At 49.9% G+C, this 27,879-nt stretch overlaps 2 protein-coding genes across 2 annotated transcripts in view; both read left to right on the forward strand.

Moving 5' to 3' along the window:
- Positions 1 to 21,810, forward strand: part of ATP2A1 (ATPase sarcoplasmic/endoplasmic reticulum Ca2+ transporting 1) — a 38,834-nt gene extending 17,024 nt beyond the window's left edge. The window contains exons 6-22 of the mRNA XM_077314484.1: positions 1,195 to 1,275; positions 2,259 to 2,344; positions 3,758 to 4,055; positions 5,143 to 5,309; positions 5,409 to 5,497; positions 6,112 to 6,214; positions 6,913 to 7,044; positions 7,606 to 7,731; positions 8,819 to 9,037; positions 9,692 to 10,027; positions 11,055 to 11,275; positions 11,559 to 11,761; positions 12,941 to 13,026; positions 13,741 to 13,874; positions 15,302 to 15,419; positions 16,192 to 16,309; positions 21,189 to 21,810. Coding sequence (XP_077170599.1) covers positions 1,195 to 1,275; positions 2,259 to 2,344; positions 3,758 to 4,055; positions 5,143 to 5,309; positions 5,409 to 5,497; positions 6,112 to 6,214; positions 6,913 to 7,044; positions 7,606 to 7,731; positions 8,819 to 9,037; positions 9,692 to 10,027; positions 11,055 to 11,275; positions 11,559 to 11,761; positions 12,941 to 13,026; positions 13,741 to 13,874; positions 15,302 to 15,419; positions 16,192 to 16,309; positions 21,189 to 21,217 — 2,546 coding nt within the window. The 3' untranslated portion in view covers positions 21,218 to 21,810. The remainder of the gene's footprint in view (positions 1 to 1,194; positions 1,276 to 2,258; positions 2,345 to 3,757; positions 4,056 to 5,142; positions 5,310 to 5,408; positions 5,498 to 6,111; positions 6,215 to 6,912; positions 7,045 to 7,605; positions 7,732 to 8,818; positions 9,038 to 9,691; positions 10,028 to 11,054; positions 11,276 to 11,558; positions 11,762 to 12,940; positions 13,027 to 13,740; positions 13,875 to 15,301; positions 15,420 to 16,191; positions 16,310 to 21,188) is intronic.
- A 4,367-nt stretch (positions 21,811 to 26,177) lies between these two features.
- The window catches only part of CD19 (CD19 molecule), a 22,387-nt gene continuing 20,685 nt past the window's right edge, over positions 26,178 to 27,879 (forward strand). The window contains exon 1 of the mRNA XM_077313156.1: positions 26,178 to 27,799. Within this exon, the coding sequence (XP_077169271.1) occupies positions 27,703 to 27,799 (97 nt within the window). The 5' untranslated portion in view covers positions 26,178 to 27,702. The remainder of the gene's footprint in view (positions 27,800 to 27,879) is intronic.

Here is a 27,879-nt window from a genome sequence, read left to right on the forward strand (position 1 = left end):
AAGAAGTATGCAATGCAAAACCCTAAATTCTACACACGTTGAATAATGTACATTCAACGTGGTTTTTGCAGTTGGATTTTCCCGTGCGAAACAGGAAAATTACCCAATGTATAAGTGGTGACCGCTCATTCAAGCCTTCTTTAGCTCTCAGGATAAATCCCCCCCCCTCTCTTAAAAGCCATATCACTCAGTCACTGCTTATTCTTCCCTTCCTTTGCTCTTCATTATTCTGATGGTTTTAGCCACACCTTCGGAGTGCCATGGAGTGATTTAATTAAAACATTCAATGGAATAAAGCATGTTTTCTACTGCCCCCCAGTGGCTGCCATCAGCTTTCTCTGGGCTATGGAAGGCAGCTTATTCCATGTCTCCTCTCCGCTCAGAGGTTTCTGCTTCTCTGAGGCTCTTGAGAGCCAGCTTGGTGTAATGTTTCAAAGTGGCGGAGAACCGATCTTGATTTCCCGCTTCTCCACATGCAGCCAGCTGGATGCCTTGGGTACAGTTCTTTTAGAGCTGCTCTCTTAGAGCAGCTCTCTTAGAGCTCTCTCAGCCCCACCGAACTCACAGGGTGTCCGTTGTGGGAAGAGGAAGGGAAAGGGGGTTGTAAGCCGTTTTGGAACTCCTTTGGGTAGTAAAAGCAGGGTATGAAAAACCCAGCTGTTTTTCTTGTTCTTGCTAGGGAGTAGCTACTCCATGTAGTGGGGAAAGGGGCTGATGCAACCTCATGAGGGTGGTGGTGGTCTTGGGTCAAAGATAAGAGATGTGAGGTGAGGCTAGGATCTCTCCATCTTTGGCAGATGTTTCCCTTATATATCTGAAGGCTTGCTTCACCACTCATGGAAGGGTGAACCTGTAGAATGCAGAACTGTCCTCTGTGGGTCTTTGTGAGTCCCTCTTCTGGGATTGAAAAGACAACCCCTAGAGCAGTGTCTTTTGCAGAGGCCACAACATGCTGCCTCCTCTTAGGAAAGGACCCCATTGAGAAGCAAAGGCTATCTAGAAGCAGAACGGTGACTCATGCAGAGGCTCAGCAGGCAGCCCCTTCAACGGATCGGCCCTTTGTGCTTACAGGACCCTTCTGTCGCCTAACTGGCACCCCTGGTCTTCTTACGGCATGGTCGTGTGCACCAGCCCATAGTTTGGAGGTTCTCCTTTCTAGGGACAGAAGTCCTAAATCTTCTCCTCTCTTTTCAGTTGGTGACAAAGTGCCCGCTGACATCCGCATAATTTCCATCAAATCCACCACTCTACGTGTGGACCAGTCCATCCTGACAGGTACGGGGACCTCGGGGGCAGCAGAACAGACCTGCAGTCGCAGGCTGGCTGAATCAGGGGGCTGGGGAGGCTGAGATGTCCTCTGGGGAGGCGTGTGTTTGTGCAAGCAAGGAGGTGTGTCATTACATGAGAATCACTGTTAAAGGATGTGGTTTTGCTCATGAGTGTTCAAGCAAGGGATATGGCAGGCCAGTAAACAAGGATGGGATGGTAGCCAAACTGTGAGTCTCCAGATTCCATGGACTACAATTCCCATGAGCTGTGGGAAGTGTAGTCCACGGACATCTGGAGACCCACAGTCTGACCACCCTTGTTCTACACAAAACGAGATGACAGAGTCCTGCAGTTATAGAAGGACTGTCCTGATTCAGAATGCCGGTGAGGTCCCACGTTTTAAAATGCTTCCCTGAAAGCAGAAAACTAGCAGTGCTGTGCTAGTTGTCTTCTTGCGGGGAGGGGTGAACAAAGGGAAGTATTCAAAAAATCATACCCCTACCCCCTCCTCTAGACTTAAGTGGTAGAGCCACCTTAAGATCCTATCATTTATAAGCTTAAGATCTTATCATTTCATTCCACTGCATTTAAAGATCAGGCTCGAATGTAGTTTATATGTCCGGGGAGGGGGGAGGGGGGAGTCCACACCAACATGCCTTGCCTGAGCCCCGTCTACCCTGAGCCCCCCAGGGTTGAAACATGTGTCAATGTTGGTGCGTCTTTAGAACTGGCTGTGCAACTTCATCTTGTTGCGTGGGTACTTGGGAATCAAGCCCGGTTCTCCAGATTTTCAGCGGCATCTCCCTACGTCGTTTTCAATCCTATAATTATGTGCCCTTTTAAATAAAGACTTGGGTTCCTTTTGCTCAGCCTTTGGGTTCGTAGCTCAGGGCAGCACCCCTACTTCTAATTTTATCCCTCACGGCAGTCTTGTGAGGTAGATCGGGGCTCCCAACTCCCGTTGACTCAGCCCTTTCTCCACAAACCAGGCGAGTCCGTCTCCGTGATCAAACACACCGATCCCGTCCCCGACCCCCGTGCTGTGAACCAGGACAAGAAGAACATGCTGTTCTCGGTGAGTGAGCCCTGGAACTTCCTTCCCATTAGCGTCCATCAAGGCTAAAGAGCCAGGGCTGTCCACACATCATCGGACACATTCTCCCCAAGGGCTGTGAACTCCTCGGGGCCATTGACTTGCATTCCCTTGGTAGATAAGCTGGAGAGGGTGGGAGCACGCTGCTCACAGTTGCTTCCCTGCTTCCTCAAGTAGCCTCTGATAAAGCAGAGCTGCAGGACAGGAAATGCTAAGACCGATGAGGGTAATATAATATCTTTTTTCGTTAGCTGCACACGGTAGAGGAAATGGGCGGGAGGTTAGGCCGTGGTTTGGTGCCACTCGCTGACTTCCCGGCTATTGTGTTATTTAAGAAAAGCATGATATTACCATAGCAGTATCCGCCCTCCCCCGACCGCACAAACAACAGTCGATGAAAAGGGTGGAGGTAGGGTTGCCAGTTCCCAGGGGCTGGTTGGAGATCTCGTGGTCTTATAGCTGATCTCCAGGCCTCTGCTTCCCTGGAGAAAATGGCTAGTGAATTGCCCCCCACTGAAGTCCCTCCCCAAAGCCTGCCCTCCCCAGACTCCGTCTCACAAAACTCCAGGAGTTTCCAAACCTCAAGCTGTTCAGGGGAATACTAAAGTAATATGACACCATGTCATCCCCCCCCCTCCAACTACCATTATTATTAAGTTAATAATATAATGTAATATAATTCAATTAATAATTCAATTTGGAGCGTCGAATTGTTATCAGCTGTTATTGATGTAACTTAATTGCATGTTATAATACTAATTTATTGAATTTATATACCTCCCTCCCAGATGGCTCAGGGTGGTGTACAACTACATGACACTGGGGAGAAGGGGGCGGAGACACAGGGGAGGGGTTAGTGGTGTCCACACAATATGAGATAATGCATCATTTGAGCCACGGTCTCAATTGGGGGGCATCCTCCTACCTAGCTGTTCCCAGCATTGGACTCTCCTTCCATGGAAACCCTTTGTGAGTACTTTACCTACCAAATTGGGCCTGTGTGTGCTTCAAATGAAAAACAACAATCCACTGAACTATCATCTGAAATTCCTCAGGAAAGAGATTGAATTTATTTGGCTTTGGCTGCGAGAACAGAGCAGAGGGGATGGGTGTCTACTCCGAGGAAGTCAGATCGAATCAGATATTTAATGATGTCTTGAATGCGGTTGTGGTAAACCTTGACGTGTTTGGGAAAATATCGAAGACAGATATCCCAAGAGATTCGCTGTTCTATTGCAGTGAGCTTTCTGCTTGCGGAACGGCACCTTCTCCCTCTGGACTCCCCTTCCCTTCCGCTGTTGTCATTCCCTCCCTCTCAGCAGGCCGTCCTTCTCAACTCCCTTTTCTCCCTGACTCTCTCTTCTTCTCCTCTTCCTCTTCCCCGCCTGCCTCCAGGGTACCAACATCGGTGCAGGCAAGGCCATTGGCATTGTCATCGCCACCGGCGTCAGCACAGAGATCGGGAAGATCCGCGATGAGATGGCGGCCACCGAACAAGAGAAGACTCCCCTGCAGCAGAAGCTGGATGAATTTGGCGAGCAGCTGTCCAAAGTCATTTCCCTCATCTGCGTGGCTGTCTGGCTCATCAACATCGGGCATTTCAACGACCCCGTCCACGGCGGCTCCTGGATCCGCGGCGCCATCTACTACTTCAAGATCGCTGTCGCCCTGGCAGTGGCTGCCATCCCAGAAGGTCAGATGAGGCCATCCTGGGGCCCCGTGTCCACCTGTCTTGGGTCCAGTGACTGCCAGTCGATGGCTTTTTGAAATAGCTTTTGCTGTCATAACCATTGGAAGGCAGTGGGCATTTGTTTTTTTACTTTGCATTTTGTTGACTTCTTCTTCTTCTTCTTCATCTTTCTCATCATCACCTTCTTCTTCTTCTTCTTCTTCTTCTTCTTCTTCTTCTTCTTCTTCTTCTTCTTCTTCTTCTTCTTCTTCTTCATTTAATTTCCTTACCACCCTCCCAGCTTTTGCTGTAATAACCCTTGGAAGGTGGTGGGCATTTGTTTGTTTTTTTACTTTGCGTTTTGTTGACTTCTTCTTCTTTATTTAATTTCTATCCTTCCCTCCCAGAAACCCAGCTCAGGGTGTTGTACATCCTCATTTAGATATATAAAACACAATCAAATCCCATTAAAACAAAATTTAAGATGAAATCATGAAAGCCATCAACATGTAAACAGTCAGTCAACATCGAAGAGTTTAGAACCCGTCAACATATAAATAACCGAATATCGACCATCCAGGTCTGAGGTCGTCATCAGATCACTTGGGGCTAATCTTCAGACAGACGTCATCCTGTTTCTTGAGGGGCAACCCTCTTAATCTTCTGCAAGAAAGTCTTGTGGCACCTTGAAGACTAGTAGGTTCTCATTCTAGACTTAGCTTTAGGTTGGATCTAGCTTCCTCTGTTTACCAGTGTTTGGATCCAACCCAAGATCTTTCCCACTCCTGCTAACTGAGACCTTTGAGGCATGGCTGTTTGGCACAGGTAGCAGCAGACTGAACCTGAACGTTCTATATGGGAGACATTATTGAGCTAAGACCCCTTGGAGGAAGGCTGACATTTAAAACCAGCGGGCTAGGTGGGCTCTAGGCAATGCACGCTTCCCAGTGAAATCCGTGCAAGAAGTAGAACTACTTGTGATAGAAGTCCCCAAGGACTGTTGGCAGATTGGATTATCTGAATGGGACTCTTTTGAAACACCTGCTCGAATGCTCCACCTCTTCCCGACTTTACTTTCTCATCTCCTCCTCCTCTTCTTTCTCTGCCTCAGGCCTTCCCGCTGTCATCACAACCTGCTTAGCCCTGGGCACCCGCCGTATGGCCAAAAAGAACGCCATCGTCAGAAGTCTGCCCTCTGTGGAGACCCTGGGCTGCACCTCAGTCATCTGCTCCGACAAGACCGGCACCCTCACCACCAACCAGATGTCCGTCTGCAAGGTGAGATGGCGTCACTTTCTCCCCTGCCAAAAGGTCACAGCTTGGGTCGCTCCCCTTGATGTTGAGCCTGATTTCTCTCTCTCCCCCTTTTTGCTGCAGATGTTCGTCGTTGACAAAGTGGAAGCCGATATCTGCTCTCTGAATGAGTTCACGATCACCGGCTCCACCTATGCCCCGGAGGGAGAAGTGTGAGTGACCCCATAGGTAGCCCCTAAAACGACCCCATTGCTCCAATCCTGCACCTTGAGGGATAAACTGTAAAATGGAGCTCTTCCACCAGGTCTATGGTTGAGGTTGGGGTCAGTGAATCAGGGACATCGCTCCCCCCTCCAGGAGTTGGAGTGTACGCTACTCCCCTATCCTTTCCTCTTTACCTCTTTGATAATTGGGTGAGGGATGGGATTTTTAGCCGTCATGTAAGTAGATTGATGTTTTAATGGGAATTTTAATGGGGTTAGTTGTTGTGACCTACCTCAAGCCTGTCGGGAGAGGCGGGAAATAAATCTAATAATAATAATAATAATAACCGACTAGAGAATCCTGATTTATTTTACTTCAAAGATATCCAACACCTCGGGTTGTTGAACCCCCTAACCTTTATTGTGCCCTCTCTTATAACATGTCAGCCAATCAGTCCAGAAAAGGTTCTGTTTGTTTCTTGCCAAAAATATTTTTTTTAATCGCACATGTATCTGTGGGGCCACCTCCTTGATTATATCCCTCGAGGAAACTTGAGATCCAGAGAGCAAAACGTGCTCAAGATCCCGGGTCCAAAATCATATTCAACCATTTCCTTTCCCAGCTTCAAGAATGATAAGCAAGTGAAGACTGGAAATTACGATGGTCTTGTGGAGCTCGCCACCATCTGTGCCCTCTGCAACGACTCCTCTCTGGATTTCAACGAGGTGAGCGATTCTCGCCTTCTTCCCATCGGCTCTCCCTCCAAAGTTTAAGACCCTTGCGGCTCAAGGCACCTTGAATCATCCTGGATTATATGGAGGAAAGGTCTGATCCTGCCAGCTTATCCTTACAGCTCCCTACCGCTCCCTACCGCTTTTGTCCATGTTTGTCCCACAATGACTGGTATGTCCCTTTTGGTGGTTAAAAAGAGCCCTCCTCCCTCTTTCCCCGGATCCATGGCAACGTTTTGTCATTTGTGGCCTTCAAGGCAACCCCAACAGAAATGGGAGAAGTGGCTTGCCCTCATGATCTACCTTTGCCTCGCAAATCTAGACTTCCTTGGTGGCCTCCCATCCATGTACTAACCAGGGCCAAGCCTGCCTAGCTTCTAAGATCTGAACTGCTTGGGCTAACCTGAGCTGTCCAAGTCTTGTAAAAAAAAAAAAAAAGGGTCCTTGTAAAAAAGGCCACTTTTTATTGAAAGTGTGCTTCTTTTTGGGGGGTGGGAATTGAATGCCAAATGCATCCAAGACTAGAGAGTCTACGTGAGCCTATTCTCTATGCCTGTGGACCAAGCTCTTTCCAGAAGGTGACGATCCCATCCTGGACCCCGTTGTAAGGGCAGATCTCCCATGATGCTCGCTGCAGCCATGAACCACCCTCTTCCCCCACATCATGCTCAACTAACTCTTCCTTCCAACAGTCCAAAGGTGTCTATGAGAAGGTGGGCGAGGCCACCGAGACTGCCTTGACCTGTCTGGTTGAGAAGATGAACGTCTTCAACACGGACGTACGCAGCCTCTCCAAGGTGGAGCGAGCCAACGCTTGCAACGCCGTAAGTACTCCCCCTTCAGTGATCTATATTGTCATACGATTCTGGGCAGCCAGTTACCCCTCTACTGGTCAACATGAAGACAGATCAGGAATAAGACTGATGGGTTGCAGCCCCAGTAGAATGAGTCTGGGGTGACCAGGTCCCTTCAGCCACACTCCCTGAATTTTCAGGCTTTTAAATATACTCAAGATACCTCTCTAGATCAGGCTTTCTCAACTAGAGTTTCGTGAAACCCCGGGGTTTCTTGATGGCCCTGGAAGGGTTTCCCGAATAAGTGGGAGTTAGTTAATTTTTTATATGTTTTGTAAATTGGTTAAACATTTATTGGGTGATACTGACCATATATGGTCATGTGGAACCACCCGCCCTCCTGTACTATGCCCCATCTCAAAGGTCCCGAAAGCAAAATGCCTATTTGATTTCTGAAAGAACTTAATTATTTACTTATGTTCTTGACTCATCGTCCACTGAGACTCAAGGCAGATTGACAAGAGTACGGAACAACTAGAGACGCATTGTGAGGTTTAACCCCTTGTTCTCCTCCCTCCCCCACATCCTCAGGTGATCAAACAACTCATGAAGAAGGAATTCACCCTGGAGTTTTCCCGCGACAGGAAGTCCATGTCTGTCTACTGCTCCCCAGCCAAAGCTTCTCGGGCTGCAGTAGGCAATAAGATGTTCATTAAGGTCAGTGCTGGCCCCCTGGCCCCTACCATGATCCTACCCTGTCACCATGGCAGCTAGAAAGGGTAGACATCCCACCTTCAGTCCCCCCTCCTCTTTTTTTGCCATCAAGTTGCAGATGATATGACCAGAGTTTTTCAAGGCCAGAGACATTCAGTGGCCCTTTGACACTGGCTGCCTCTGTGTAGTGACCCTCAGCTTCCGTGGTGGTCTCCCATCCAAATTCTAACCAGGGCGGACCCTGCTTAGCTTCTGAAATCTGACAAGCTAAAGCAGGGGTAGTCAAACTGCGGCTCTCCAGATGTCCATGGACTACAATTCCGAGGAGCCCCCCTGCCAGCATTCGCTGGCAGGGGGCTTCTGGGAATTGTAGTCCATGGACATCTGGAGGGCCGCAGTTTGACTACCCCTGAGCTAAAGGATAGTTACTTGCTTGGTGAGGATAAAGTCTTCCTTGGTGTCGATCCAGCCGTCCTGCAAAGAGCCTTCCTCTAGGTCAGACTTTCTCAGCCATAGTTTTGTGAAACCCTGGCGTTTCTTGACAGCCCTGGAAGGGTTTCCAGAACGGGTGGGAGTGAATTAATTTGTAATATATTTTTAAACTTTGTTAAATATCGATCAGGTACCCTCCTTTCCCAAAATGGCCAATGACAGGCCTGAAGGGGGGTGGGAAGGGGAGGGGCCCCGGTTGGGCGTGTCCACAGCTCTGCTTCCCAACCCTATTCTGCATGTTCGTACCTCTTCTGGGGTTTCTCAAAGCCTGAAGAATGTCTCTGGGGTTTCTCAGTGGTCAAAAAGTAGAGGAAGGCTGCTCAGTTGTAGAATGCAGGGTGGGATCCACCCCACCACCACAAGGAATTTACCCCTCTGTTACCACTGTGTGTATGGCATGTGTGTAGTGTAGCCCAGAGATCCAAGGAATGTCTGGCAGCCAGGCAAGGGACATTCAGATGTGGTTTGCCATTGCCTGCCTCTACGTTGGTTCTCCAAGTGTTCCCTAGAGGTCTCCCACCCAAATACTAGTCACCAACACCCCCCTCCATCCCTTTCTCCTGAAATCATATTCTTGCCGTTTCTTCCTTGTGCACAGGGTGCCCCAGAGGGCGTGATTGACCGTTGCAACTATGTCCGTGTGGGCACGACCCGCGTTCCACTGACCCCCAATGTCAAGGACCACATCATGGCCATCATCAAGGAGTGGGGCACAGGACGGGACACCCTCCGTTGTTTGGCTCTGGCGACCCGCGACACGCCCCCAAAGAGAGAAGATATGATTCTCGAGGACGCCACCAAATTTGTTGACTATGAGGTAAAATCATCGGATCATAGAGTTGGAAGGGGCCACACAGGCCATTTAGTCCCACCCCCCTGCCCAGTGCAGGATTAGCCTAAAGCAGCATCCAGGATAAGGAGCTGTCCAGCTGCTGCTTGAAGACTGCCAGTGAGGGGGAGCTCACCACCTCCTTAGGCAGCCCATTCCACTGCTGGACTACTTGGACTGTGAATTCCCCCCCTAGTATCTAACCTGTACCATTTCTCACGTAATTTAAACCTATTACTGTGAGTCCTCTCCTCTGCTGTCAGCAGGAACTGCTCCCTGCCCTCCTCCAACCTTTCAAATATTTAAAGATCTTTTCCCTTCTCAACTTCTCCAGGCTAAACGTCCCCAAGTCCCTCAGCCTTTCCTTAGGGGGAGGAGGGGTATCACATCAGGGTGATGGAAATTTAACCAGGGTCCTCAAAACTCAAAATCTATTGCTGAAAGGGGCTGAGGGCAGAACTGGTGTCGTATAGTCAAAGTAAGACCAGGGAGTCCTGAGTTCAAATCCATGCTTGGCTGCAAAAATGCTTTAATGACTTAAAAATCAGTGTTTTGCAGGGAGGAGGGAACTTAGGGGGGGTCTGATGATTCCAGCAGACTTACTGACTTGCGAGGTTGTCCCGCCCTGTCCTCTACCCACAGATGGACCTGACCTTCGTGGGCTGCGTTGGCATGCTGGACCCGCCCCGCAAAGAGGTGATGGGCTCCATCCAGCTGTGCCGCGAAGCTGGCATCCGCGTCATCATGATCACCGGTGACAACAAAGGCACGGCCATCGCCATCTGCCGCCGCATCGGCATCTTCTCCGAGATGGAGGAGGTGACCGGCAGGGCCTACACCGGCCGAGAGTTCGACGACTTGCCCCCGGCCGAGCAGCGGGAGGCCTGCAAAAGAGCCTGCTGCTTTGCCCGCGTGGAGCCCACCCACAAGTCCAAGATTGTGGAGTTCCTGCAGGGCTTCGATGAGATCACAGCCATGGTGAGTGGAGGGGGGGAGGAACGGTTCGGACAGCTGCAGAATGGCCTGGGATAACCTTCCGCCATCAAGAAGAGAAAGTGCCTGCCTGGAGCAGGGTGGCTCTCCTGATGGCCATGGAAGAAGAAGAAGAAGAGTTGGGTTTTGTACCCCACTTTCCTCTACCTGGAGGAATCTCAAAGCGGCTTACAATCCCGTTCCCTTTCCTCTCCCCACAACAGACACCCTGTGAGGGAGGTGGGGCTGAGAGAGCCCAGATATTACTGCTTTATCAGCCCAAGGTCACCCAGCTGGCTGCATGTGGGGGAGTGCAGAATCAAACTTGGCTCGCCAGATTAGAGGTCTGCGCTCCTAACCATGACACCAAGCTGGCTCTCCTACACCTAGCTGAGCCTCTGCCAGCATGTGCATGTGGTATTTGATAACTTCCTCATCCATGAGAGCCAGCGTGGCGTAGCGGTAAAGAGTGGCAGCCTCTAACCTGGAGAACTGGGTTCGATTTTATTTATTTATTTTTAGATTTTTAGTCCACCACTTTCAGCCCGGCCGGCTCGTGACGGTTTACATTAAGAATATAAAAATTCATTCCCCACTCCTCCCCGTGCAGCCAGCCAGGTGACCTTGGGCCACTGTCAGTCCTCTCAGAGCTCTCTCGGCCCCACCTCCCTCACAGGGTGCTTGTTGTGGGGAGTGGGAGGGGAGGCGATTTGAGGGAGAGGAAGGGAAGGGGAGAGGGAGGGGAGGTGATTTGAGGGAGAAGAAGGGAAGGGGAGAGGGAGGGGGGGCAATTTGAGGGAGAAGAAGGGAAGCGGAGAGGGAGGGGAGGTGATTTGAAGGAGAGGAAGGGAAGTGGAGAGGGAGGGAAGGCGCTTTGAGACTCCTTTGGTTAGTGAAAAGTGGGGTACAAACCCCCCAGCTCTTCTTCTTCCAGTTGTGTTGTTGGAATTAAGGTCTACACGTGGTCCTTGTCCCCTCCGCCACCTTTATCCATTCCAAGACGCCCTGGGCTCACTCCTTGTTTCCTTTGCAGACTGGTGACGGTGTGAATGATGCCCCAGCCCTCAAGAAGGCTGAGATTGGGATTGCCATGGGCTCTGGCACTGCTGTGGCCAAGACCGCCTCAGAAATGGTGCTGGCCGACGACAACTTCTCCACCATCGTGGCCGCCGTGGAAGAGGGCCGTGCCATCTACAACAACATGAAACAGTTTATCCGCTACCTCATCTCCTCCAACGTGGGTGAGGTCGTCTGGTACGGAGCTCCACCTCTCCCGCCCCACTCTATTTTTGTATTTATTATGGGATTTCCATCCCGCCACTCCCAAAGGGTGGGTCTGTTATGGGGAGAGGAAGCGTAGATGATTGTAAGCCGCTTTGAGATTCCCTCCGGGAGTAAAAAGCGGGATACAAAGAAACAGCTCTTGTTCTTCTCCTCCGCTTGGACTACTGTCCTCGACCCCCTGCTCCCCCCCCCCCAATTGTCCTCAGTGGATCTGTAACGCCAGGCCACATTGCTCTGCTTTCTCCCTTTGCAGTATCTTCCTCACAGCTGCTCTGGGTCTCCCCGAAGCCCTGATCCCCGTGCAACTGCTGTGGGTGAACCTGGTGACTGATGGGCTCCCAGCCACCGCCTTGGGCTTCAACCCCCCTGACTTGGACATCATGAACAAACCCCCTCGCAGCCCCAAGGAGCCTCTCATCAGCGGCTGGCTCTTCTTCCGCTATCTCGCCATTGGAGGTGAGGACTTTGGACACACGGCCTCATCGCTTCTTCCCAAATTGGCACCCGAGAACGCATTCCGCACACCGGCCAGCGTGGTGTAGTCGCTACAAGCGGCAGAATCTAATCTGGTTTGATTCCCCACTCCTCCTCCACAGGGAGGCAGCCTGGGCCAGTCACAGTTCTTTCAAAGCTCCTCTTGCAAAGCAGCTCTCTCGGAGCTCTCTCAGCAGAGCAGTTCTCTCAGAGTTCTCTGACTTCATAGGGCATCTGTTGCGGGGAGAGGTAGGGAAACTTCCAACTCTATGATTCTACGGTGGCTTCTAACCTGGAGAACTGGGTTTGATCCTCCACCTGCAGCCAGTCACGGCTCTCTCAGAGCTCTCTCAGGCCCACCTACCTCGCAGGGAAGGTGCCTGCTGTGGGGAGAGGAAGGGTAGGTGCTCGTAAGCCGCTTTGAGACTTCTTCCGGTAGTCAAAAGGGAAGCGCAAAACCCGGCTCTTCTCCCCTTATGCGTGTTTCTTCCTCTGTGCCTTTGAGCCTCCTCTCTCCCTCTGCCTCTATGCCATGGATCAGGCCGTCTTCATTGCATCTCGTCCGGCTAAGAGCAAGTTCTTGAAATCGGTGCTCCACCTTAATGGAGTCCCCAGGCGGGTGGGTCTCGGTTCTTGGTTCGTGCTGATCTTCCCTTCTGCTCTGCCTACAGGATACGTGGGTCATACGTGGCATTTCCACTTGGTGATGCTAATATTTGCAGACCTCTCTATAGCGGATACCATAGAAACATTTGGAGATTGAAGCACAGACATGTTACCCTAGGATTACGTCCATACCCTTCTGATATACGATAGGAATTCCTTTAAAGAGGACCTGTTATTAAAGGTTAAAGAGTATCTTACATCAGGGGTAGTCAACCTGTGGTCCTGCAGATGCCCATGGACTACAATTCCCATGAGCCCCTGCCAGCGTTTGGGAATTCCATGGGAATTCCATGGGAATTTTAGTCCATGGACATCTGCAGGACCACAGGTTGACTACCCCTGTCTTACATCACCGACGAAGATACCGAAAACGAAAAAAAGACCTAGGAGTTTGTTCTGATGTTTTGGAACTTTGAGGAATTGTTTCTAGTGGGATAAACTGTTATTTATTGAAAATCATTGCATCTGCTTGAAAATCATTGCCTTTTCTTACAGGGTACGTGGGAGCTGCCACCGTGGGAGCTGCCGCTTGGTGGTTTTTGTACGCTGATGATGGACCTGCCGTGTCCTATCACCAACTGGTGAGCTTGGACCTCTCTGATCCTGCAGCTGGGACGTCATTGCCCTGGGGAGGGGGGCTCACCTGCCGCCTGCATGCAGCCCATCAGTACACATCAAGTTTCTGCCTTGGGGCAGATAGCAAGTCCACAGGGACATTTCCTGTCCGGAAAGTCAGCCCCTTATCCCCGTGTGCCGTGGCCCCAATCCAACCGGGCCTCTTCGGAACTGGGAACTGAGTTTCCAAATACAGAACTGCCAGACCACATCTGTGGACTAGCCCCGGGAGGACTCGAACTTGGAGTTGGGCCGTGAAACTCTCTCGATGACTTGGGGCCAGTCGCTTTCCTAGCCTTTCCTAGTTTCCAGGATGGCTTCGGGGGTCAAATGGAGAAGAGGGGATCCGTAGAGGTTGGGAAATACCTGGAGGTTTGGGGGTGGAGCCTGAGGAAGGATGCTGTCACCTGTAGCTCGGCAGCTCACCATAGGGAAGAACTGCATGCACACCTGTAGGTTCGACAAGCGCTGAACAAGAGCAGTCTAGGGCAGGGGTAGTCAACCTGTGGTCCTCCAGATGTCCATGGACTACAATTCCCATGAGCCCTGGGGCTCATGGGAATTATAGTCCATGGACATCTGGAGGACCACAGGTTGACTACCCCTGGTTTAGGGCTTTCTTCGTTTAGGAGGGTAATTCTCTGTGTTAACTTTGCTTCTTCACATTCTCTGCCACTCAGTCACATTTCATGCAATGCACAGAGGAGAATCCTGACTTTGAAGGCTTGGATTGTGAAATCTTTGAGTCTCCCGTCCCAATGACCATGGCTCTGTCCGTGCTGGTCACCATTGAGATGTGCAATGCCCTCAACAGGTAAGGGGGTCCACAAGGGTCAATTTCAGCCTGGAAGGTTCTTCCATCATGTTTTCCCCTCTTCCAGTTTTCATCCATGGCAGCCTTTCTCAACCTTTTTACCACCGAGAAACCCCTGAAATATTCTCCAGGCTTCAAGACACCCCAGAAATGGGGTGATTGTGCAGAATATGGTTGGGAAGCAGAGCTGTGAACACGCCCACCCGGGGCCCCTCCCCTTCCCACCCCCCCAGGCCCCTCATTGGCCATTTTGGGAGGGCTGGGTGGGTCAAGATGACCCTATGTGGTCATATCATCTGATAAATATTTCACCCATTTTAAAAATATATTTTAAAAGTAATTAACTCCCACCCATTTAGGAAACCCTTCCGGGAACGTCAAGAAACTCCAGGGTTTTACGAAACACTGATTGAGAAAGCTTGATCTATGGCCATGGTTCTTTTTCTGCTGTCCCAGAGCTGCATGTCCGCTAACACATTTACATTTTGTGCCAGGAAAGACATGGTTTCCTCACCCATTCGGTGCCAAATACATAGGGTCTCCACTCCCTCAAGGGCAGGGGGCTTTTGGGGCTGCTGTGGGAATGGGGAGTCAGGAAAAGTCTGCTCCTCAGCTAAAAAAAATTATTTTCTACCCACAGAAATTCCATTCTAGCTGCTTAGAATCATAGAATCATAGAGTTGGAAGGGCCACACAGGCCATCTAGTCCAACCCCCTGCTCAACGCAGGATTAGCCCTAAGCATCCTAAAGCATAGAATCATAGAATTATAGAATCATAGAATCATAGAGTTGGAAGGGGCCACACAGGCCATCTAGTCCAACCCCCTTATCAATGCAGGATTAGCCCTAAGCATCCTAAAGCATCCAAGAAAAATGCGTATCCAACCTTTGCTTGAAGACTGCCAGTGAGGGGGAGCTCACCACCTCCTAAGGCAGCCTATTTCTGTTGTGGAGCTATGGCTTTCCACATATATCTCTGCAATGGAAAGGATCGTGGCTTTTTGTGTGTGTGGAAAATATGAAAGCTGGGAATTCAGATCACATATCTATGTTGTTATAACATCATACTGATGTTCGATTGCCAGTGAAAACACCAAAAACGCTCCCTCGTGTCAAGGGGTGGAGGCGATGGGGAAAATGGCTACCATGTGGGCAGGGCCAAAATAATCTGAATTTTTCGACCCACACGGATTGGAGAAAAAACAGGGGGACACGGGAGGCACATGGACATACCTCGATGCTTTGGGGAAGGGGAAAAGCCAAACACTTCCTAGCAGTACTGAATCCATGGGGAAAAGTCACTCAAGAGAACTGTGCATTATTTATTCTGCCACGTCGATTGTTTTGCTTAGTAAATGTTGGCATTCGTTAAGGAAGCAGAAGATGGTAACCTCACCCAAACTCCCCGCTTCTCTGTCCTGTGCAGTCTATCAGAAAACCAATCCTTGGTCCGGATGCCCCCCTGGGTGAATTTCTGGCTTCTAGGATCCATCTGTCTCTCCATGTCTCTGCATTTCTTCATCCTCTACGTTGACCCCATGCCTGTAAGTATTGCTGCCCCATGGCCCCGTTGCCAGGTCTCCTTGGGAGTCAGTTCACTGATGTCTATACACCAGAGGTGTCCAAACTGTGGTTCTCCAGATGTCCATGGACTACAATTCCCATGAGCCCCTGCTACCAGCAGGGGCTCATGGGAATTGTAGTCCATGGACATCTGGAGAGCCACAGTTTGGACACCCCCGCTAAACACGGAGTCTGTTATCTCTACATTGCTGGTAGTTCAAATGCATAAAAGGGCACCATTGAAAAGTGTATTACGCCCCTAGGAAGATGGGCAGTGGACTCGGTATATAAGGCAGCTTCTTGTGTCTGTGTGGGTTGAAGTTGGGTGAGACGAACGTTTGGGCTGTGCTGGGTTTCCCCAGGGCTGTGTATAGCCCTTGGACAGGAAAAACACACCAGCAGTGGTTATACAAGGACAGAGAATTTGCATAATTTCCATTGTTTTGCAAAATCGATGATGGCTTTTGCTAGGCACAGAGAGGGCGGAGCAAACATGTCAGGCACATGCAAGGCCCCTCGAGATTTGAAGATTGCAGTAAGGATCGGCCACATTCTTTTCGGGCACATCCTTGCATCCATGGGGGCTCGTGGCTTGCAAGCTGGGGCTGTCAGGGAGCCGAATGCTGCATCCAGGACCATCCGCTGCATTCCTGCAGAAGCCGTGACAGCCACGCAGCCCTGTGTGTGTTCTAGGACTGTTATCTCCCTCGGCGTCCAGAGCTGGACTTAACCTTTTGCTCTGGCTTTCCCCAGATGATCTTCAAACTGACCCACCTGGATGTGCATCATTGGATGGTGGTGCTGAAGATATCCTTGCCTGTCATCTTTCTGGATGAAATCCTCAAATTCGTCGCCAGGAACTACCTGGAGCGTAAGTCTCTACCTTGAACCTCCTTCTCTCCCCTGGGCTTATCCCCATCCTTTCCAAGACTCCTCCTCTTGCGCTTTCACTGGTCAAAATGTGCAGGAAATCATCTGCATGGATAAGAAATTACCTCCCCTCTCCTGTGGACCCCTTCTCCTTTGGTTCTCCCCCCACCCCTGCATGACTGTCATTACTTCCTGTGACCCTCCATCATCCCCAACTCCACCCAGGACAGAGCAGTTCAAACTACATGACACATTTTGCACAAGTGCGCCCACGGGGGACCCATGGCCATACTGCAGCTGTGAGTCCTCAGGGTCAACTCGAGTTCGAAGCACCCATTTGGATGGTGACTGACGCCCAAGGAGAGGGCCTCCTTGTGCTGTCTTCCGGAGCTGAAATGGTGCCAGAGGGGCCCTATTTGCCCACATTGCAGCCCCAGTTGGCTTCTAAGCGGCATTACCTTCCCCTCAGAACTGGCACCCACAGTACGGCTGTGAATCTTCGCACCGAACTCGTGCAAACACAGTGATGTAATTTGGCCCTTGGGCAGAAGGCGGAGAAGATTCCCGGTCCCTGATTGCCCTGGCTCCTCCCACTCCTGCCTCTCCAAGTGAAGCTCTTCTCTTAGGAATTACTTTTCAGCCTTCTATTGGACCTGGCACTTAAGAATCTGACATTCTTACATGGACACTGGAGGAGAGAGAGAGAGAGAGCCCTCGGGGCAGTGAGGTGGCTCCTGGGTGTGCCCTGAGAGTACAGGGGACTTAATTGGGCTGCAGCGGGAGGGTGGGAAACACAGGTGAGAATTGGGACTCTGGGGGTCTCCCCAAGACTTTTGTTTGGGGTTGCCAGCTTCGGGTTAGGATACTTTGGGCTAAATACCCTCTGTGCCGTAGCTCCAGTGCAGACTCCCCCCCCCCAGCCAATTTCCCCCCACTTAAAATGTATCATAAGGAGGAATCTGGTTGCTAATCTACCAAGGCTGCACCTTCATTCCTCCGTCGGGTGATAGGTCTCCATCCCCCTCCACTAACCCCGTTTCTCTCCTCCTTCCCCACCCTCTTCCTCAACTCTATTTAACTGTGCTCTCTTTTATCCTTTCCCTCCTGTAGCATAAGCTCCTCCCCCCTCTGTTCTCCTGTATCCTGCCTCCCAGGTACCTGATAGCCCTCGACCGCATGCTTTGCTTGTTCTTCCTGCTCTTCTCTCTCTGTCTGGCGTCATCCGTGTGGGAATATCTGCGGGGTCAGGGGGAGGGGAGAATGAGGAAGGCATCTCTCTTTTTGCTTGACCAGTCTGTTTGCACAGTTTGAGCAGTCCGGGAAGCTGGGGCCGGCACTGTGTTCAAGGCCAGAGAGGAAAACCCCACCCAAAATAGAATGTGCTCCTTCAAGGACACAAAGATGACAAATAATTCCATGAAATGATGATCATTTGCAGGCGATCCATACATTATTTAGGAAATAATAGGAATTGATTGCTGAAATCCGGATAGTGTAGGGCTGGAGCAGATTGGCTGGTTTCAAATTCTCAGGCCCGGTGGTTTTCAAACTTTCTACCACATCTCCTTGACTGGGAACCCCTGTGACTAGCAGAGGATCATGGGATATGTTCGAGGGTGTGCACTAGGTTCATTTGATGCCAGTTGGCCAAACATGTTGGCCTCCATCTACACCTGGCATGTTCTTCATGTGTCCCTGCACATCCTCAGTGTGGTCTTCCACTTATGGCTGCTTTCATAGGGATTAGATGTGCTTTCAATGCACGAAAGCCATTGTTTGCCACTGGGTTTTCCTGTTGCCCACCGGAGAATCCAGTAGCAAAGGATCGCTATAACGTGTTGAGAACATGTTGTCCAGTTACGGAGAATTCTCCAGCAGTGTGAAAGTGGCCTAAAATTCTGCAGGAACGGATCAGTGGCAGGAAAGCAAATTCTCCTTGGGGGAAGCTTGCTCACCTTCACTAACAATCTCCTTGAAGACTCTCCCCCCAAGAAAGATCCAAGGAACAGCAGGTTTCTTGAAAGATCCAAGGAACAGCAGGTTCCTTGAAAAATCCTTTGAGAACCACTTTAATGACTCCTGGGGCCATTAAAAAGTAGCTGTAAATTTACATGCAAGTGATCCAATGGTGGATCTGGTTGCTGAGCTCAAGCTTAGGACTGGAAATTTGGACTGCAAAACTGCAGGGGTCACTGTACCCAGAAGGTGAGCTTGTTGGCAGTGGATCTCCTTCTGCCCTGTTGGTTCCGAAGAGCCTTCTTCCTTTTTTTTCATGCATAGTACAGTCCTCGTGGCCTGGTCCCAGCCTCTACATTTCTTCCTGTTTCACGGTGCTTAAAATGAAGTCACGATCAACCTAGGCCCTTTCCGCACATGTTGGATACTGCACTTCCAGTGCTCTTTAGAAGTGGATTATCCTGTTCTGCACAGGAAAATCCAGCCGCAAAAGTGCATTGAAACAGCATTATCCAACGTGTGAAGTTTATCAGCCTATTACGGGAATGTTTTCCGAGTCCATCTGGCCCTCGTTGCTTCTTTGCCAGTGCCCCAGCTGCCTTCACTGCCCCCTGCTGGTTGCTCCATGCCATGCCTGGCCAGTCTGATAATGAGCGATCGCTTGACATCACGTTTGCTGGAGTGGGGAGGATATGGCCTCTTGGGCCCCCGTTGCTTCAAATGCCCTGTTTGGCAAGGGCACAGACTGAGACACTGAGAAAGCGATGATCTCTTACTTGTCAGGAAAGAGCTTCTGCAATGCCAGGAAAACCCGGCAACTGCTCGTGTATTTGTGCGGCCGTTCAGTGTCCTTAAACTGCTTCAGATGTGGGGCTTGAGATAGAAGGGCATTAAAGGGGGAAGGAGATGGCAGTTTCCCCCTTTTCTTTCCCTTCAGACTTGAAATAGAGGCCAAAACTGAGATGGGGGGGGGATCCAAAAAACCTCTCTTAGGGGGTGTTTTGTTTTGGAACGACGAGTGCAGCACTTTTGGCCAGCAGCTTTTCATAACAACGTTGTCAGACAATCAATTTGCGCTGCCGCCGATCCTTTTGGGCCACGATTCCAAAAGCAGCAGTGCTAGCTTTGCTATGGCAGGAGGAAGAACCTACCCTAGGCTATAATAAACATTTAAACAATTTAACAATAGAGAGAAATGTCTTATCTCTTCTTTTAAGAGAACAAGCAAAACGGCCTCCAGATTTAAACCGTTTTCAAAGGTATTTTCATCAGTGGTTGTTATCAGGGGTTGTTTTTCCAACTTAGTGTTTGCTGGTGAAGTCCTTCACTAGGATCTATTCTTCTTGACAGAATTTAAACAATCTATATGTCGGCCTTTGGCTCACAGGTATTGGGGAAGTTTTAGTTGAAAGACTAAATCTATTAAATCTGGAGGCCGTTTGGGCTGTTCTATTAAAAGAAGAGAGAAGACATTTCTGTTTATTGTTAAGTCGTTTAAATGTTTATTATAGCCTAGGGTAGGTTCTTCCTTCTGTTATTATACTCATTTTGAACCGCCCTCTTTTCGTGGCGTACTCTTAAGCTTTGCTATTGCATGCTGAGCGATCCGATGTCCGTGTTAGAAAGCTCATAGGAAGACTGCAGGCTCTTCTCTCTTGCCTCTGAGTCCTCCTGTCATCCGCCTCGGAGGGACGAACCTGGTGAACGTCGGCACGAAAGAAAGGAAGACTCATGAAGATTCATCCCTTTCAATTCGAGCAATCCTTCCCTTTCCTGAAGTAGACGAAATACACGAAACTCCGAGCGAAATTTCAAAATAGGAGCAAAACTAGATGATAACGGAGATTGGGGGATCCCCAACTCAACTTGAAGTCGTATTATACACCACCCTGAGCTGGTTTACTGAGAGGGCATATAAAATCAAATCATGATAATAATTATTATTATTAATAATAATATGTAACCTCAAGGAACAAATGTCTCCCAAGTGCATGGGGAAAGCCCTGTTTGCCGTAGGCAGGAGAGCTCTGCTAGAAAACTAGATTCATTTGTTTTATTTTTATTTATTTGGATTTTTATGATACCGCCCAAGCAATCCATCAATCAAACTTTATGGCAGTCGTTCAGACCAAGTTATATGAAATCGACACACAAGAGACCAAAAGGATATGGTCATTTAATGCAATACAATTTAAAACAGATCATATTATGCCGCCCGTTCTCTGCAGCTCTGGGCAGATTACACTGAACAAGATAATCACTTGTCGAAGGGAGGAACATCTGCTACGCATGCAGAATTCCCCAGGTTCAGTCCCCTGCATCTTCCAGTGAAAAAAAGTTTAGGTAGCAGTAGGTGATGTGAAAGACAGCTGCCAGTCTGAGCAGACAATTCTCACCTGGATGGACCAGTGGTCTGCTTTGGTATAACGCAGGGGTAGTCAACCTGTGGTCCTTCAGATGTTCATGGGCTACAATTGCCATGAGCCCCTGCCAGCAAATGCTGGCAGGGGCTCATGGGAATTGTAGCCCATGAACATCTGGAGGACCACAGGTTGACTACCCCTGGTATAATGAACAGCAAAATGAGAGGGGTTGTCCCAGGCACAAGGGAAGATGCCTTCTTTCCTCATGATTCAGCAGAAGGCAGTATTGCCCATTCTAGATGACCCCCCTCAAAGGCGGGACAGAGGCCATTAAGCCAGCTCAGCGGGGAAGCTGCACCTTTGTTTGCAGAAAGCTTTGTGTTGGGACAACCGGCCAGGAAGAAAAGCGAAAAGAGCCACAGGCTGGCACCCAAACCGTGGCTCGTGACTTTCCACACTAGGTTACCCAGCTCCGCGCTGCGTGGCACTCTCGGTTCCCTGGGCACTCACCCTTCTGTTTTCTTCTCTCCCCCCACCCAACCTGTTTCTTTTTGCCCCCAGGGGATTTAGAAGAAAGGATGAGGAAGTGAACTTTTGAGTCGCCACGGAAATAACCTCTTCGTCCCCCAACAGAGAAGATTCTCCCCCTCGTCCCTCTGCCACGTCTGCTGCTCTCTCCTCGGCTTCTGTCCCCCTCCCTTATTTAATAGCCACTCCGTCCCCCGCGCACCCTCTGTGACTCCTTTACTGGGGACTTACCCGTGTGGGCCATCACGCCGGCATTCGCCACGCCGCCTTCCCCGCCAGCTGCTTTTCCGCACCCCGCCCCGGATCTCCACTCGCTTCTTGGCTTCTGTACATTTTGAGCCCCCCTGCCCCTCTGAGCTCCTGTACCCTCCCTCTCCCCCCCCCCGCACCCCCCTGCACCCACGACTCCCCCCCTCTCGCTTTTGGCTTTAGAGCCCACACCGATGACATTCGTTCCCCCTCTTCACACGACTCGAACCCACCTCAGCCCAGGGGTTGGATTTTTTAATGCACACAGAAACAGAAGGAAACATTTTGTTAGGGGGGAAAAGAACCCCAAACAAACGAACAAGTGAGACTCCTTGACTCGGAGGAAAGGAAGAGATTCTTCTAGCTGCTTATTTATTGACATTAAAGGATAAACTCTTAACGGTGACCACGCGCTCTTGGTCTCTTCCTTCGTTACTTGGGACAAAGGGAAGGGGGCGGGCGAAGCTTTTTTTGGGGGGGAATTAATGGCAGAAGAACGGTTTAAAGTGTGCTGATTTCTTCTAGGGCCCATTCTGCACACACAGGATAATGCACTTTCAATGTGCTTTGGCAGCTGGATTCTCCTGTGCAGAACAGGAAAATCTACTTCTAAAGTGCATTGAAAGTGCATTATCTATTGTGTGCAGACTAGGCCTAGGTGTGGAGGTGCAGGTAGGGTTGCGAGATTCAGGGCGGGAAATTTTGTGCCGTTGAGTCGTGTCGCCTCCTCCTGGCAGCCTCAGTTTTCTCCAGGGGAACTGATCTGTGTAGTCTGGAGATGAGGTGTAATTCCAGGGGAGGCTGGCTTCCCTCTATGGAAGCATTTTAACAACTGTAGGTTGCCAGGCATTGTAAAATAGCAATGCACCCAGAAAACAGTAGGACAGCACTACCTAGATCAGGGGTAGTCAAACTGCGGCCCTCCAGATGTCCATGGACTACAATTCCCATGAGCCCCTGCCAGCTGGCAGGGGCTCATGGGAATTGTAGTCCATGGACATCTGGACGGCCACCGTTTGACTACCCCTGACCTAGATCATCAAAAGCCGTTTATTGAAGTAGCGATACGAAGCTCGTGATTATACTTGCTGAAACTAATTTGATAGGCGAGAGAGAGAAAGAGAGAGAGGTTTATTAAGGCAGTAAAAACACCAACCAACAAAGTACATTTGATTATATGATTATTTACACACACCAGATACAAATGGATACATTGACAGAGTATTCAAATGCAGCAACCATGAAATTAGCCGTTTTGTCTAAGGAGAGCTTTCCGTTTTCTAAATGCTAAGAAGCAAAATCTTAGAATCAGAGAATTATAGAGTTGGAAGGGACCTCCTGGGTCATCTAGTCCAACCCCCTGCACCAAGCAGGACACTCACAACCCTCTCGCTCATCCCCTGTAACCTTGCAACTGCATTTGAAATCACCTTTGACCTAAAAGGAATTTTAGCAGGTGCCCCTCTGCATATTTTAGGTAGTTAGCCAAGGACTTAAAGTGAAAAAGGGTGGGGGTTATCAGCTCATTTATTTCTACTTCATATAATATACCATGGACATTTGATATGCAATACACTGATCAATATAACCACCAAAACCCCGCTCCCAACTGATAATAGGTAGGTTTCCCATGTTCCCAGGGTAAAACGCACAAACCAGTCCTGTGCCCCAGTACATATCACATCACTCCTGCAAGGCCGGTCACAGCCAGCCTCTCCGAACACGCCCAAGTTCCCCTCTCCCACAGGCCCATATTTTTGTTTGCCCCAGTACTGCTAAACGAAGTATCTTATCATGCAGGACTTTATCTGAGCCACCAAAGTGTCATTTCGGATCCCACCCAAATTTCCCCTGCAGACTCAGCGCCTCTCAGAGCTGGGGAAGCAAAAGTTATTCGCTGAGCACAGTGTTGTTGTTTTTTTTAATGTTCTGAATGGACGTGACGGTTCCAGTTTGTCTGGGAAACCGGAAAACGATTAGCAAACATTTTCTGTCGTGGGTGAGATGCTTAAATTAGCTTGCATTCCAGGGGTTTTTTTTTCCTGCTGCTGTCCTTGGCAGTTCCGTTTAGCAGCACAACAAAATCAGAGTCCAGTAGCACCTTTAAGACCAACCAAGATTTATTCTAGGCGTGAGCTTTCGAGACTACCCTGAGTCTGAGGAAGAGTGCTTGCACTCAAAAGCTCACGCCTTGAATAAATCTTTGTTGGTCTTAAAGGTGCTCCTGGACTCTGATTTTGTTGTGCTACTTCAGACCGACACGGCGACCCACTTGAATCTATCCATTTAGCACAGTGGTTTTCAACCTGGGGGTCAGGAACCCACCTGTTTGGCCATTAAGTTTCAACAGGGAACTCCCAGCTTACATCTGGATGGGAGAAGCTCGTGCAGCCTCATAACAATGGCTCTCTCTGAATCTCATGAGCTGGAATTAAATATTTTTAAAGCTGCCGTCGGCTGCCTTTCTTCCTCAACACCCAGCCTTCTAAGAAGGGAGGGGCACACTCTTCTAGACAGCCAAGCTGGGGCACGCCGTGGGGGGGGGGGGTAGAGAGAAAAGAGTCCCGTTCCCCCCTCCCATGCCAGGCTTTCACTCTCCCTTCAGCCTCCCCTTTGGGCCGGGTTGAGCCGATTCATTTTTCTGCGGCAGGTCCCAGCTGCTCACACTCAGCCCACACATCCATCCGTTGCAGCTGCATGGCAAGGTGGGCAAGCCACAGGTCTCATTGACACAGTTGAAGGGTGCCCGCAACAGTCCTGCTGGGTCCTAGCGCTTGCCTTTTCAAGGCATGGCCCTGCTTCCCAGACCCGACTGGCTACGGAAGGGCACAGCAGTAGAATTCTCTGTCCCCCCCTCCCCTTTCCAGTTCTCAAATAACCCTTTTTTGAGTGACCTGTTGGAGTGAGACCACTGTTCTGGATGTGAACTGTGCAAGGGGGGGGGGGGACTGTGGCTCTCTAGATGTCCATAGACTATAATGACCATGAGCCCCTGGCAGGGGCTCATGGTCATTGTAGTCCATGGACATCTGGAGAGCCCCAGTTTGGCCACCCCTGGTTTGCAGCTACATCTTTCATAAAGGTATTAACTGGCTACGGCAATAGGGTTGTGAGTGTCCTGCATAGTGCAGGGGGTTGGACTAGATGACCCAGGAGGCCCCTTCCAACTATGATTCTAGGATTCTATGATCCTTGGGATTCAGAGTTGAACGCTGTTATTTTAAATTCGTGGTGGCTTACGGAATCGTGAAATGAGCAAGCACAAGTAGAATAATACCCATTTTACAAGAAAAAAAACCCCACCGCTATGCAAAATAATCTTAATCCCCATCTTCACCAGGCAAAGAAAACACGACTTGCTTGTCTAACCAGTTAAAAATTAAGAGAGATCCAACCGGGCAGCCTTGCTGGTCTGAAGCAGCAGAAATAAGTTTGAGGCGGGTGTTTCATTTTTAACTGCAGGAGCACCTTTAAGAACAACAACGTTTCATTCTAGGTATGAGCTTTCTGGTACCTTGAATAAAGTTTGGTTGGTCTTAAAGGTAAACAAGACCTCAAAGATGGCAAAACAGGCCTCAAAACAGGTGGACATATCTAGGGAGGTCCGCAGGCAGGGAGCCACCTCTGATAAGTTCCTATCTCCAGTCACCAGCTGCCTACGAGCCAAGGACCACGGCTGGTGGGCCGGCTCCTGTGGAAAGAGGAATCCTGCTTGATAGGCTTGCCCCATGCTGTTTCAGAGCTATGTCGTTCAAAACCAGCAACTGAAATTGTGCTTTGAAACTCTGAGTTGCCAGCTCTAGTTTGGGGAGATCCACTCCTATCGAGAGGAACCTGGGGAGGGACGTCAGCTGGGTAAGGTAAAGGTAAAGGTAAAGGTATCCCCTGTCCAAGTATTGGGTTGTGTCTGACCCTTGGGGTGATGCCCTCTAGCGTTTTCATGGCAGACTCAATATGGGGTGGTTTGCCAGTGCCTTCCCCAGTCATTACTGTTTACCCCCCAGCAAGCTGGGTACTCATTTTACTGACCCCGGAAGGATGGAGCCGGCTGCTGTGATTGAACTCCCAGCCTCATGGGCAGAGCGTTCAGACTGCATGTCTGCTGCCTTACCACTCTTCGCCACAAGAGGCTCATATAGAATGCCATAAAATCTACCCTCCAAAGAAGCCATGTTCTTTGCTAGAACTGGTCTCTTTTGACTGGATACGTTGTAATTCTGGGAGATCCCTAAGCCGCTCTAGAGGCTGGCATCTTAATGAGCCATGTCCCAGGCGGAGGGTGAAGAAGGGAGAAACCCAGCAAATACGGGTGCCCGTCCTCATTTGGGACTGGGGGACCCCTGGGATTATACCTCATCTCCAGGACACAGTGATCAGTTCCCCTGGAGAAAATGACTGCTTCAGAGAGTGCTCCCTAGCATTATCCTCCACTGAGGTCCCTCCCCGTCCCAAATCCCACCCACTCCTGGCTCCACCCCCAAAGTCTCCAGGTATTTCCTGACTCAGAGCTGGCAACTCTACCAGCAAACTTGTTGAAAGTAAGCCAACCTGGGTCTGGTCAACAATTCAGCAGTGGAATGGGTGGCCTAAGGAGGTGGTGAGCTCCCCCTCACTGGCAGTCTTCAGGCAGTGGCTAGATGCTTTTAGGCCAGGGGTGGGCAAAGTGTGGCCCTCCAGATGTCCATGGACTACAATTCCCATGAGCCCCTATAATGGGAATAGTAGTCCATGGACATCTGGAGGGCCACAGTTTGCCCACCCCTGCGTTAGGCTGACCCTGCATTGAACAAGGGGTGAGAACCCCAATTATGAATTCTTGCAAGTTCCGTCATGGAAGAAAGGCATACGGATATAAAATAAGCCCTAAGATCTTCCAGCTCAGAAAAAAAATATATGCTTATTCACTGTGGCTAGCTCCTGCCACTTATTTTTATCAGCTCCTTCCTGCAAAGAGCCGAGGATGGCTCACAATAACCTGGTGATCCTCACAATAACCTGGTGATAGGGTATGAATTCAAGGAGAGGGCAGCTGGCCCCGAGTCCCTGATTGACCCAAGCTTATTCCCAGCCTGACCCTCTAACTGCTACTCTGCACTGGCCACGTTAGCAGCTAAGCTGCTGTAGGTTCCTACAGATTTTTCCTGGGGTGTAATGTCCTATAGGAACCAAGCCTGGTTGTTGCTGATTATCCTTATAAACTGGTCCTGATGCTTGTTCTAAAGTATTACAAGCTTTTTAAAATGATTATTTCTTATGTTCCTGTACTCTGGTCTATGACCATACATACATATAAGTAAATAAGTAAATAATTAAAAAAAAATCAAAGTAGCGATCGTCCCTTCCACATTCAGTGTCAAGAGCATATTTGTTTATGTCAAGGGCTATTCTTCTTGAAGCAGGGGTGGCCAAACTGTGGCTCTCCAGAAGTCCATGGACTACAATGCCCATGGGCCCCTGCTGGCCACCCCTGCAGAGTGTCACCGTCAAAGAGAATATTGGCCTTTCCTTCTGAAAGACGACATAGTTTTTATTCCCTAAAGACATAGTAAATTATCCCTCTCTTCTCTCCTTCTCCCAAGCTGTGAAGGGGCTTTCCGTAAACTCGTCTAGATTGTTTCTGGTGAGCCCAGTCACCCAAAGTTCCCTAAGAAATCTGCTCTCCCGTGGGTTTTTTCGACTGCTGTAGCTTATATTGAGACTGGCCTGAGGAGGCTGCCCAGTGAGCTTCCATGGATGGTGGACCTCCTGAAGCCACCTGAATTTTGGCCAAGGTGTGATTGGACTGGATGGGCCATTGGCCTGATCCAACATGGCTTCTCTTATGTTCTTATGGCACAAGTGGAGATTTTGAACCTGGGTCTCTCAGATACTAGTCTGATACTGTGTTTCACACATTGGCCACTGCGTGAGACAGATGGCTGGAAGACCTTCATCCAACCAGGTCCTTCTTGTGTTCATCATCTTCTCTCTACCACAAAAACTCAGCCAGGTTCCATGTAGGGAGGCTGAAGCCAGGGCTCTCAGGCCTTAATTCAATACTCCAACCGCTACATCATGCCGGCTCGATTGCTTTCTGCTTATATAGCCCGAAGAGGCCTCGGCCCCATTTCCTTTCTCTCCCCTGGGGCAGCAAGTGAGCGTCAAGGGTTCATGAGAGGAAGTTCACGCTCCAGAGCACCCTTCTTTGCTACTGTGACCAGAGGCTTCCTAACCGATTGCCCTTTTTGGGCTGTGTGAGCTTCACTCTGCCCAGCAACCCAGGGGCTGGTGGGGCCGCCGGTTTGGCTGAAGGGAGACGATGGGACCTATTCGGTATGGCCTGCTCCTCTTTTGTCTGGGTTGCGGTGAGGTCGCCGGAGCACATAAGGAATCAGCGCAAGTTGTCCGCGCCACAGGTGGGTCTTGCAGGAAAAAGAGCAAAGGTGGGGGCGGGGTGGAATGAAGAGGCGCCTCTCCAATGTGCAAGCAGGGAGGA

The sequence above is a fragment of the Paroedura picta genome, chromosome 16 (assembly GCF_049243985.1).
Source record: "Paroedura picta isolate Pp20150507F chromosome 16, Ppicta_v3.0, whole genome shotgun sequence".
NCBI lineage: Eukaryota > Metazoa > Chordata > Lepidosauria > Squamata > Gekkonidae > Paroedura > Paroedura picta.